Consider the following 13,530-nt stretch of genomic DNA (forward strand, 5'->3'; position numbering starts at 1 on the left):
AGTCTCTACAATTTAGAAGAGATATGGACCTTTAAAATGTCAACATTTCATGTTCACCTTAAAACAAGTTTAATTGTACCGTCCAGTGTGACAATTGGCTTGATGCAGTACCACGAACAGCTTATGACAGCATTAAGTGGATGTTTAATAAACAGTCCACACACCTATGAATGGTGAAGAAAAATTGACAACAACCTTTGTTCTACAGCACCATCAACAGAAGGCACTTAATACAGATATAACAACAATACAGTATCAAATGTTGTCAGCATAATCAAATGTGCAAAATTGAAATAATGGTTGAAAAAAAATAGCACTACATAGATAGGTAGATACTTTATTAATCCCTAGGGGAAATGTTTCAGTTATTGGATGAAGAGCAGCAGAAACAGATCTATTAGACAAAATAACTTGTAATACTGTAAGACATTGTAATGTCCATTGTATTAGATTAAGACTGGAGGAATAGTTTAGGCAAGTGGTGGCTTTTTAATTTTAATATTACTGCTGATGAAGCATTGCAAACAGAGCTAGCTAATGCACTCCACAGTGTAATGACCATAAAACTAATTAGGCGTTCATTAAAAGCACTCCCACCCACGACACCTTCGGAGGTGGAATAAACCCACCGAGCTCGTCCACTGGTGACACTACCTTGCATAGTTAATGCCACCCGCCCATTTCTTCGCCCACCGTGGCTCCAAAATCAGTGCAGTGGCGCAACGCAGTTTTCACACCTCGCCGGTTGTCCAGGTTACCATGTAACAGACTACGGGGTTACAGTACACGGCCCAGTGACTGTCATTGTGGATAATCTTGCAATTCTATGGATGACGACTGAGTGCGGCTCAGCCCAAAAGCAGGTGACGGGTGGGTCTGCGTGCAGGCCAGCAGGCAAACACTGTATGGGAGTGGGGCTGCATGGCCAATGACGCGAAGATCGCCACTGCAGGACACAGCTAGATAAGTGAACGTGAAATGGTAGTGGGGTGAGATACACGCATCGAAAGGCGCTGTCGGCGACAGGGACAGGCCCGGCCTTTCCTCAAATGAAGGGCGCTCGGCTGCTTGCTCCCCGGCCCCCTCCTCCGGAAAATGGCCGCCGATGCCTGCTATTTTTGACTAACACATTGGCGGCGAGCCTTACCTTTAAATCGGAGTTCGTGTTGCGGCTCCAGCTGGAGCACCTGCTCTTGCTTGGCCATGGCCCGACTGGCGGGTCCGGTCCAGTCCGATCCGGTTCGGGCAGGAGGGCGGCACTGGCAGGAGCAGCGCACGGTGGGCAGCAGCGATGATGCAGCAGGAAGGAGGGCGAGAGAAGCGACGCCAACGTCATAATCCTGCAGCAGCCAACCAGAAATGGCGTTAATGGAAACCCCGCCTCCTTACCGGGCACTGCTGCTGGAATGTACTGTATTAGGACAGGAACGGCAAAGCGTCAGTCCCGTGAGGAAATATAACTGACCCCAATTAGTCGCATGCAAGGATAGATTTGGGACACGATCATATACTGGCGTTCAGAATTACATCCAGGTGTACGAGTTCGAGTACCTGCAGCAACTCACGTTCTTGCAGGAGCCAATCAACTGAAATGGATATTATTGGTATGCCTTGAGAAGTCTCGAAGCGTTTACATGAACACCTGGCATTGGCATGAAGCATGCATATACAGTCTAACATCAAATCCAGTCGGAAACATGTTTTATTATTAGTTTTTGTAACCTACCTTCTATGTCTCTTTTATTTTAAACCTACAGGACAGACAATGTGGTGCTCTGCTTCAGTTGTCCCAGTCCCTTTTATATTTGAACTGATGAGACGGGGTTTTCTTTACCTGTTCTCTGATGTAACATTTTCTGTTTGCTTTTTTTTTCTTTTGTCTCCATTCTTCTGTCTGTCAATGTGACCGTAACACCTTTCATGGGATGCCAAAGGCTGGCCAGTCTGTGTACAGTTTTCGTGTAACTTATTAGAAGCATACAACAATCTACTGTTCTTTCTCCTGTGTATATTTTTTATTGTTTTACAACTTCTTGCTACTTAAGCTTGTCATTAATTATGAATTTCTGCTTGCCATCAGCTTTAAAGAGGCTTCCCTTGAACATGTCTAGGCCATCCTTGCTGTCGTATGAATAGGAATGTGTTATTGATCTCATCTCCTGTATACCTGAAATTATTATTCAGAGTTTTCTAATGCATCTGCAGGTTGTTCCTACAGAATTACACATAACGGTTCTCTAATGTGCATAATTCATGCTTTAAGTTGGCACAATCATCTACAGCTTAAAACAATAAAATGCAACTGACTGGATGGACAAGAAGGTTGGGAGCATGCATTGACTTTGTAAAAATACTACAGTTTATTGGTATGTTCAGTTTGTCATTTCAAGAACACATCAAACTTTTCAACCTTTCTGTCAGCATTATAGGGGACAATTGATGGGTGCATACATTCACATATTATCCATCTTTAATCTGCTCGTCTTGATTAGGGTCATGCCAGAAACATCCAGCAATGGACTGATCAGAACACCCTATCCTCAGACTCCTTTTCTAACCACTCCTGGATAATGAAGAGACATGTACATATAAGATTGTCAGAGTAAGCCATCCAGCATATCCTGCATCAGGGTAATCCCCCTAGTGTGTCCTCCGTCTGTTACCAAGTCTTACCCCAATAGACTATGTCTTGGAATGTTTTCAGTGGGAAACGCTTAAAGGGCATTCAAACTACATGTCCTAGCGCCTCTGAAGTCCTCCTGTATTGCTGGGTCCTTATCATTCCTATTACAGAGGACATCTCTGAGCAATACCTCATTTTTTTTTTTTTGTTCTTTATTTCGCCTTATACAATTTCTTGTATTAGGAATTTGGTAGTTTTCACATACCCCTTGGGGTCAGAGTGCAGGGTCAGCCATTGTACAGCGCCCCTGGAGCAATTACAGGTTAAGGGCCTTGCTCAAGGGCCCAGCAGAGCAGTGGCCTTTTGGCAGTGACAGGGATTCGAACCGGCAACCTTCGGGATACCAGCGCAGATCCTTAGCCTCAGAGCCACCACTCCGCCCTAATCTCTGAGCAATACCTCATTTTGGGCACCAATAATAATTCTTTAATAAATGTGGATGTAGACAAACTTATCAGTACCCTTATAGCTCATTGAAAAAGTGCCATATGCCTCCTGAAAGGTGATTAAATGAAGGCAATTGTCCCACGTATAAGTTGTCTCAGGAGATCAGAAAGAAAATTATAGACAAGCATGTTAAAAGCAAAGGCTAGAAGACCATCTCCAAACAGCTTTTTGTTCCTGTACAGTTGCAAATATTATCAGGATGTTTAAGGTCCATGGGACTGTAGCCAACCTCCCTGGACGTGCAGGAATGGGCAGGATAGTGAGAATGGCAGACAAAAAGTCAAGGACAACTTCCAAAGCGATGTAAGGTGAACTTCAAGGTCAATGACCATCAGTGCTGGATTGCACCATCTGTCATTTTTTGAGTGAAAGTGGGCTCAATGGAAGAAGACCATGGAGGACATCACTATTGAAAGAAAAAAAAAAGCCCAACTGGAATTTGCTAAAATGCATATTAACAAGCCACAATGCTCCTGGGAGAATGTCCTTTGGACAGATGAGTCAAAGCTGGAGTTTTTTTGGCAAGTTACACTAGCTCTATGTCCACAGATGAACAAAATGAAGCTTTCAAAGAAAAGAACACTATACTTACTGTGAATTATGGAGGGGGCTTGGTTGTTTTAGGGCTGCTTTGCTGTGTCTGGCAAGGAGTGCCTTGAGTGTTCAGAGAACAATAAAAGTTCACAACAATCAAGATATTCTGGTGTGAAACATACTGTTCAGTGTCAGAAAGCTCTGTCTCAGTCACAGGTTACAGATCCTCCAACAGGACAATGACTCAAAATACACAGCTGAACGTACCCAAGAATGGCTAAGAACAAAGCATTGGATTATTCCAGTATGGTCTTCCATGAGCCCTGATTTGAATCCTATTGATGTAGTCTGGAGATGGCCCATTTCAAACCTGACACAGCTAAAGCAGTTTGACCAGGAAGAGTGGGCCAAACAACCTGCGGACAGATGCAGAAGTCTCATTGAGAGCTACAGGAATTGCTTGTTTGAAGTGATTGCTTGTAAAGACTGTAGTAAAATATTAGGTTAAAGGTCCCATCATTTTTGTCCATTCCATTTTCATTTGTGTTATTATTTGAAACATTCTGTTGAATCAAAACTCTAAAGCAAAGTCTGAATTTTGTTAAATACAGAATAAACAATGATGAGTGCCAATTACTTTTGTGAGTTTCAAGTTATTTCAGAGACAATTGTGGGTTCTACTTTTTTTGTGGAGGGGTACCAACAAATTTGTCCACAACTGCATGTGCACAAATATTCACTTAACTGAACTGATTTTTTTCATTTTATCAGCTCAACTAGTCCAGTAAAGTGATGATATGACAATCATGCTCACATTGACAAAACAAACTAGTATATTTAGGGTGTGAGAAGAAGTCAGAATCCCCAGAGACAAGTAATGTGGACACAAAAAGTGAATACGCTTGAAACTTCTAGACAAATTTCTAAGTGGATAAAGGTAGTCATGCAGTAATGGTTTACTACAGGCACTAAGTAAGTTTGAGGAACTCACAGTAGAATAGAGTACACACGGACTGTACTTGCAAAAGCAACTACTATCAAGAATATTAAACTAAATTAGTCTGCTCCAGTAGTGCTAATTCATACCTTACTTTCCAAGAAGCTAGCTGCTGATTCTGATGTAATTTGACCTCTGAAGGAAGCCACAGGATGACAGCCAGTTTCAGACTGTCAGCTTAACACACCAGTGCAAACTGCACATTGGTCTACTGGGAGTATTGAGCTATTTAGCTTGTAGATGGCCCTTTTTCCACAGTTCTAGAGATGCCGACCATGACCCACAATTGTTGAAGTACACAAAACCTTTTCATTTCAAGTCTTCTATATATGTGTAGCATTTGAAATTCAATGACATTTTTAGAACCACACTGAAGGCTTCAGATGGAGTGATTTCCAGCTGGAATCCTATTTATCTCAAGTATCATAAGGGACTCTATTAAAATTGAGAACAATGTCACTAAGGCTAGTTATTTATCAGACAGACAAACTACACAACAGCTTCAGAATAGAGGTCTTACAAGACAATCCAAGGATTTGTAGGAGATACTTAAGCAGTTAAGTAGAAGTGAATGAAATGAAGAACTATGTTTAGAAAGTGTTTTTAATAAAATGATTAACATTTCCCTTTGCACATTCATCATGACAGTATGTTTATATTTCAAGCATTTGTATTACATGTAAGTGTACATTATTAGTATGACATGATTAAAAAAATAATGTTAAATGGTCCATACAATCAATATCATAGGCTTTTATAATCCCTCACAAGCAACGTGTCAGAGGATAATTAAAAGCATGGATGGCTGTGCTAAACTCTCAGGACCAGCCCAAGACTTGAATCTTAAAGAAGAGCTCCTGTACAAGCCAAGCAGGCCACGCTGTCCAGTGTTTCAACACTGGCAGTGTGGGCAGTTTGCAGACATTATATGCATGGCAGACTCAGAACTTAAATAAAACACAGGTAAAATAAACAAAAAAAATATTAATAGTAAAATTAGTATCCCCATACTTTTTTTTTATTTAAAGAAAGTGGCAAATTTTAATTGCACCTTCTCAACAACAAAGTAAGCCAACACAAACCTGTCAATTTACAGGCAGAAGGGAAATGCCTTTTAAGCCCACTATACTTCGTGTCCCATATTTCAGAACATTTCTTTCATCGATTGCCAGGATGTGAAAATATTTAAATTATGTGTAAAAGCAACTGATTTTTATTATTTCAATGTTTATGGGGTAATTTAAAAGAATGGCACATGCGCAGCAGCCTTGGCATTAAAAAAAGAAGGCCACAGGCGTTGTAGGGTCTTGGAATGATTGCAGCATGAGGACCTCTAAGTACTGAATTAGTTACAGGGCAGGCTCCTAGACCGCTAGAAGCAACCAGAGGGTTAATAGACACATAAGGGTAGCCGTTGTTCTAGATCTCTCTGTTCACCCCTTTGAGAAAGGACCTGGTGAACTGTGAACTGAAAATGAAGCATAATATAAAACAAACAAAAAACAAAGATATATGAAAACAATGAGCATCTCTCAGATGGCCCAGTGAACAATAGCACTGACTGGGCTAATGAATCTGAAAGACGTTTTATATATATATATAAAAAAAAAAAATACTACTTCATTGTGTTGGAAATTAGCATTTCTGCGTAGTTAACAGAATCTGATTACAAACACGTAAATGCAAACTGCCTCTCGTTTCTTTGTGGAATGTCTGAAAAGTCACCTAATCGTTCCTGTTAACTACCCTGTATCTTCCACATTACTGATATGATTTCTATATCAGCTGCCATTGCTACCCATTATCATTTTGGGGGTACACACAGGTGAGTGGAAAAAAAGATTGCCGTCGCTCATTGAATTGGTCCAGTTTTTTAAGTTTGGGGTGGCTTTTCAAGAAGCACCTTGCTTAGCAGAAAGCGAGGTAAGTCATGTTAGAAATACAGGCATGGCACAATTCTGTCAGTCATAAATCTGAAAAGTCAATTCATGCTTCATTGACCGCCTTCAGCACAAAAAAGTGTGCCATCTAGTCAGCCATCCAAATGCGTGGACTCAAAAACAATGAGCTGCCCACATACAGACAGCAGCATGAGTTACTGGAGAAGATGTTGTTCAGGACCAGGTACTGACTGTCAAAGTAGGAGCATGCATCCAGATGTCTATATATCAGGGGAGTTCATCAACAACAGCTACGTCTAGTTTCTGAAGGTTGTCTACGTAGTTTGAAGCCCTTGCCTGCGCTGACCCCACTGCTGTCCATTGATGGAATCCTCTGACCTGAAAACACAAGGAATAATTGCAAGGTAAGATAATCAGTGAAATGATGATACAATTGCAGTTTTAAGCTGACACAAGAAGGCAGGTAGGCTTTTCCCTCTGCCTGTGTTATTAAGGGGTCGAAAATACTATTTTTTTTTTTTTATTACAGACATGTTCTTTCAGATACCACTTAAACTAATTTCTAGTTTATTACTGATGTGACTTACTTATTTCTAAGAAAAGTTCATTAATGTTAATTGCATTTTTGGCACTGGTTTCCACAAATATAGCATGAATGGAGTCAGCGTAGTCCTTGGCATCCCTTTCAGAAACTTCCCTAAAAAAAAAAAAACATTTAAAAGTTAATTTGGTTTTCCACGACCCTTATACATGGCAAACAGCCAAACCTGGAACCCTATATCTTACTTTATATAACAAAAAAAAAAAAGAACCACATACATCATGGCTGTGTCTACCATTATGAAATGAAGCAGATTTATGACCTTGTACAATGTCTAAATTTGAGTTAGTTCATAGGGAAGCATAAGGCTTATCCCTAACAGTGGCTACGTTCCATACATTACCTGGCATCAGTTAGATCACATTTGTTCCCTGCAATCGCAACAACAATATTTGGTGGTCCATGTTGCCGCAGTTCTTTCACCCAATTTTTCAATGTCTGGAAAGATTCCTGCAATAGACAGAAAGGGTTTAGTTAAGGGCTCTCATGATGGTACTGCAGCAGTTCATACTCTCAAGAAAATCTACCTCTTTGGTGATGTCATATACAATGATTGCAGCAGCAGACCCTCGGTAATACATTGGTGCCAAAGCTCGAAACTGAAAGAACAAAAAGAGGAGGTTATAAACTAGAAACTGATGAATTCAAATATGTGAAAATGTTTCATCTGTTGTCATTCCTATCTACCTCATAAGATGCTTTCAGCATTTACCAAAATGTTGCTTAAAGCCTGGAAACCTACAGTACATAAACCAGTGTATGATACCTGTATATGCCTCCCTGTGCTGTCTCACAAATGCCTGAGACAGGCTCGGGAGTACACAAAAGAACTGAAAAAGAACTTTGTGAAGACATCAATGGCTTCTACCATGTGCCCGATTTCAGCAGACTCTGAAGCTCTCCAACACACATGGAAACGATCATAAGGGTGGAGCGAAAGCCTTTGGATTTATGAGACAGCAGATACCGTATCTCGGTTAGACTGGCTTGTCTGTCTTAACGATTCTAATAAAAAGCAGGTTCTGCAGACTCGGCCGCACTAAGCTGCACAGCCTCAGCTTCTTGGCAAACTCCTTAATACCTAATATTTTCCAAAGCCTTGCTAGTTCTGGCTTACAAAGTAAACTGCAATTATCACTGCTGCCCAGGGGCTAAATCAGTTACAGACTGCATAAGAGTGTCTTACTGCTCAGCAGGACAGCTGGGTTTCTATCACTTAACCTGCTCATGTGCACAGGAGGCCAAGACACTACCAAAGTGCATGTGACCCATAACTAGCATGTGCTTCCATTTATCAGATGATATAATATATTGCTGTAGACAACATAACAACTGACTTAGACAAATGCCTGAATGCGTGTCAATCATGGAGGGGAGTATGACTATGAATGACATCATAAGTGGCTTGGATATACAATTAAAAAAAAAAGAAACAAAAAGCAAAAACCAAAATGGCAAATCTATCCATCAATCCAGCTTACCAACTTTCAAAATGACTGGATGGTAGGAAGTTATAGCTTAACTTGGCAGGTTCTGGAAGGGACTAACCCTTGGCATAAATCAAAATGGAGTACACCAACATGCTCATCCTCATTTATAAAAGGCAAATTTGGAGCTGACAATTAGTCTAACACAACATTTTTTAGTATGTGGGAAGAACATCCATATTACTAACCGAGAATGGTAAACCGGATGGACGCAGGGACATCCGGCCATGGGCCGTGGACGCAAAAGACGTACTGCGCAGGCGTCCCCATAAAACCCCCCTTCCAAGCAACGGAAACTGGATGGAAAGCAACGTAAAATTAGAAATTAGGCGCCCATAGCACACAGAAAAAAGGAGTCAGACGCCGGCGCCGCACGAAGCCCATGGCACACGAAACGGAACACACACAAAGAAGAGAATTGAGACCCATGACACACAAAGCCCCCCTGCAGTAACTGAAATAAGAAATGAGGTGACGCGCCCCTTGAACACCAAAAAGAAAGGAGTCAGACGCAAGCGGCACATAGCACACGAAACGCTACGCACACAAAGAAGAGGATTCAGACCCACTACAAACAAACACCCACTCCACTAACAGAGATAAAAAAAGTGAGGCAACGCGCCCCTAGCACACAAAAAAAAAAAAAGAAGTCAGACGCGAGCGCCACACAAACCCATTGGACACAAAACGGGACAGACTACGGACATAGCACACGAAACATACACAAAAAGGAGGATTCGGACCCACGACCACACTAACATAAAAAAGAAATGAGACACAAAGCCCCACTAGGGTTACCACTTTTAATACAAAAAAATAAGGGACGCATACTGCAGCGGGGGCCACATCCCAGTGCCAACACTTTGAAGACTCTACTTAAAAGACCCGCCCTCCTCACTGGACAGTTAAAATGACCAATCAAACTAACGATGACATCAAGTACAGTGATCCCTCGCTATATCGCGCTTCGCCTTTCGCGGCTTCACTCCATCACGGATTTTTATATGTAAGCATATTTAAATATATATCGCGGATTTTTCGCTGCTTCGCGGGTTTCTGCGGACAATGGGTCTTTTAATTTCTGGTACATGCTTCCTCAGTTGGTTTGCCCAGTTGATTTCATACAAGGCACGCTATTGGCAGATGGCTGAGAAGCTACCCAACTTACTTTCTCTCTCTCTCTCTCTCTTGCGCTGACGTAGGGGGGTGTGAGCAGGGGGGCTGTGTGCAGCTGCTTTCTGAAGGACAAGCTGCACAGTGCTTCGCATACTTAAAAGCTCAAAGGGCACGTATTGATTTTTGACTTTGTTTTTCTCTGTCTCTCTCTCTCTCTCTCTCTCTCTCTCTCCCTGCTCCTGATGGAGGGGGTGTGAGCTGCCGCCTTCAACAGCTTTGTACCGGCGGTGCTTCGCATACTTAAAAGCCAAAAAGCCCTATTGATTTGTTTGCTTTCCTCTCTGTTCCCTTTGAAAAGGAAGATATGTTTGCATTCTTTTAATTGTGAGACAGAACTGTCATCTCTGTCTTGTCATGGAGCACAGTTTAAACTTTTGAAAAAGAGACAAATGTTTGTTTGCAGTGTTTGAATAACGTTCCTGTCTCTCTACAACCTCCTGTGTTTCTGCGCAAATCTGTGACCCAAGCATGACAATATAAAAATAACCATATAAACATGTGGTTTCTACTTCATGGATTTTCCTATTTCGCGGGTGGCTCTGGAACGCAACCCCCGCGATGGAGGAGGGATTACTGTATTACCCAATCAAAAGTAGGAAAGGAGGCATCTTCATAAAATGCGTGTGGGATGATTTGCATGAGACGCTGCTTTAAAAAAAAAATGATAAAAAAAATACGGGACAAAACCTGTCCCGTATTGATTCAAAACGGGACGCGCAATTTCATTCTCCAATACGTGACGATTCCGTATTTTACAAGACGGGTGGCAACCCTGCCCATTACTGAATGAACCGTCCGTATTAAACATACGTCATCTCAACACATTCAAATTAGGCAGCATAGGTCGATCTCATTATACTGATCCACTATTAACCGTTTAACCACAGAAAAGGCTCCATATTAACAGTGAGTGCGATCCTCCTTATTACTTATCCATATCTCTAACGCTGAAGAACAAACAAGTAATGAATTCACAATCACAGGTACAAAACAATACGGCTCGAGTGACGGGACCAAACACACGAACCCACATGAAAAAAAACAATACACGTCGGCTACAACGCGCTTCTGAAACTCCGGAAGAAAAAATGTCTCGGCTCCAAAAACGCAAAGCTCAACTAACACATTAACAGAAACGAACGCATATGGACAGACACAATGAACGTACACGCATACAGCACGCGTCTCAAAGTGCTGCATCGAAACAGGCACGGATTCAAAACGAAACACGTCCCTTCTCAGACATACAGAAACGGCAGCGAAGGGACAAAATAAATAAATGCAGACGTCTACACCGCGCATCTGCAATGCCGGAAAACAAGCAGGCAAGGCTCCAAAAAGAGAAAGCTCAACTGACCAACATACAAAAACGAGCAAGGCTCAATACAAACAATGCAAGCAGTAGACTACAACGGGCTTCTCATACGGCACAGGCAAATCGATTACAGCTCCAAAACAACACGTCCCAAATACTGCACATACAACAACGCACCTCTCAAACGGCACAAGCAAAAGATACACGTCACGGACATCAATGACAGACACCTGCTAAACACTTGCGCCAGTTAGCTGACAACACGTTCAATAATGAGTCCACTATTCAGGAAAATTCATTGGGATTAATGAATGTCATTTGCAATCATTGTCATTCACTTAACTTCCCTGAAGAAACAACTCGCAATACAAGTAATGAATTTACACGTTGTTGTCAAAAGGGTCAAATTAGACTGCCTCCTTTACATTCATATCCTGAATATCTACAGAACCTTCTAACTAACGATGTACCTGAAAGTGAAAACATTATGAACTGCATTACATCCTACAAATCGATATCCACTATGAACATGAACAGTAGCACTGCACATGACATCCGTCTTGCAAAACTGTTAAATATTAATGAATGTACAATGGCATCCAGTCACTTACTCAACACCATTCATAAACTTCTACAAACGTTGATGAATAATAATATTCCCTTTGGAGGAAAGGTACTTTTATTAGGAGGAGATTTTAGACAGTGCTTAGCTATTGTTCCACATGCCATGCGCTCAGCTATTGTTCAGTGCACCTTAAAATACGCAGACAATTGGCATTGCTTTCAAAAGATACAGTTAGTACAAAACATGCGATATCCAGATCCAGATCATAACAATTGGTTATTACATCTGGGAGATGGTACACTCACCAATACAGATAGACTTCACCCAGATATTAGTACAATTCCTCAAGCCTTTATCTGCGACGACTTAGTTACAGAGATATTTGGAACAGCAATCTCATTAGACCAAATGCCCCTTTTAACACAACGTGCTATATTATGTCCAAACAATATTAATGTGAAAAACATAAATACCCAAGTCATTTCATTACTTCCTGGACAGACACAACTCTTTCTAAGCTCTGACAAAGTTGACTCTGATCACGACAATGACCATCTTCATTGACCTTACAAGTTCTGACCTGAAATTACCTTTTACACTTAAAAGGCGTGTACAAACAATTTTTCCAATAACCCTTAACACTGTGCCACACACTTTATTGTTTGCTTTCTATTTGCATCATCTACACCTTCACACTATTCTATATCTCATTCATACATCACGCTCTTTGTCATTTCACAACACCAGGGGTTGGCGAGCGAAGCGAGCAGGGGGCGGAGCCCCCTAGTTACATGCTAAGCAATCCATGGAGAGGATTCCCTAAAACAATGGTTCTTACTCCATCCTAGGAACTCTATGTGGCAAAAGGTTTTTGTATCAAAAAACTTTTTTTATTGGACCGTAGCCTAATTAAGCAAACTGTTATTTCCCAGTTTCTATGTTTTAGGGTCAATGCAGTAATTACAAAACTAAGTTTGGCAAATTTGTATTAGAATGTGCTCATTATCTGTGTAGGTTACCTGAGGATAACTTAATTGTTTTTTTTTTTCTTAAGTTTGTTTTTAGGATTGTCATAGACAACACAGTTTGCCTGAACTCCCTGGGCCATACACTCCTCTCCATTACGCAGGGTGGCAGCATGCATCCTTCTTGTGAAACTAACATGGATGGTGTAGTTCTGATAAGTAGCCCTTTTGGTGTACTTGGCTGCTGTGGGGAGGAGACCTATTCCTTGGACATGCATTAAATACGAATACATTTTTACCAAACTTAATGTTTAAACATTTAAAGGAAAGATTCAAGATGGTACTCCGTAAAACAGCCCTGCATGTTAATGGGTCACCCAGTATACAATCTTCATTAGCTCCTGACATCATTTCAGAGGCCTGATTTAGCATGCACTGAACTCTGTGAGGTTAGATGCTATGATCAAATACCTAGAGAAAACAGTGCAGCAGAGTGCATTAAGCTGCTTCAGGAGATGCAGACCAAGATATAATGTAAATATAACCTGTGTGCTGCAACAGCATTAAATCCAAATTGGCACAAAGTCTAAATGTGCCTACAAAATCTTGTTCTTTCTTACTGTACATTTTCATGTCCCTTGAATCAACCACTATTTTAATTCATCTGTCTTTGTTTGCTCTTATGCTGAATTGAAAAATAATATTGAAAAGGTAGGTTTGAAATTATTATACATGTCTTCAGTTCAACTTCTCAAGAGTTCTGCACTATGACATAGCCCTAAAATATGCACACCCTTCTGCCTGCTCTACTCATCCTCAATGTATCATTACCTTGTTTCTGGCAGATGTCCTACCAGAT

General features: G+C 41.1%; 2 protein-coding genes across 2 annotated transcripts in view; both read right to left on the reverse strand.

Moving 5' to 3' along the window:
• Nucleotides 1-1,383, reverse strand: part of vapb (VAMP (vesicle-associated membrane protein)-associated protein B and C) — a 31,256-nt gene extending 29,873 nt beyond the window's left edge. The window contains exon 1 of the mRNA XM_028811960.2: nt 1,148-1,383. Coding sequence (XP_028667793.1) covers nt 1,148-1,205 — 58 coding nt within the window. The 5' untranslated portion in view covers nt 1,206-1,383. The remainder of the gene's footprint in view (nt 1-1,147) is intronic.
• A 4,289-nt stretch (nt 1,384-5,672) lies between these two features.
• Nucleotides 5,673-13,530, reverse strand: part of rab22a (RAB22A, member RAS oncogene family) — a 56,041-nt gene continuing 48,183 nt past the window's right edge. The window contains exons 4-7 of the mRNA XM_028811963.2: nt 7,691-7,762; nt 7,507-7,613; nt 7,150-7,259; nt 5,673-6,940 (exon numbers count right to left, since the gene is read on the reverse strand). Coding sequence (XP_028667796.1) covers nt 6,843-6,940; nt 7,150-7,259; nt 7,507-7,613; nt 7,691-7,762 — 387 coding nt within the window. The 3' untranslated portion in view covers nt 5,673-6,842. The remainder of the gene's footprint in view (nt 6,941-7,149; nt 7,260-7,506; nt 7,614-7,690; nt 7,763-13,530) is intronic.

Source organism: Erpetoichthys calabaricus, chromosome 10, assembly GCF_900747795.2.
Source record: "Erpetoichthys calabaricus chromosome 10, fErpCal1.3, whole genome shotgun sequence".
NCBI classification, from domain to species: domain Eukaryota; kingdom Metazoa; phylum Chordata; class Cladistia; order Polypteriformes; family Polypteridae; genus Erpetoichthys; species Erpetoichthys calabaricus.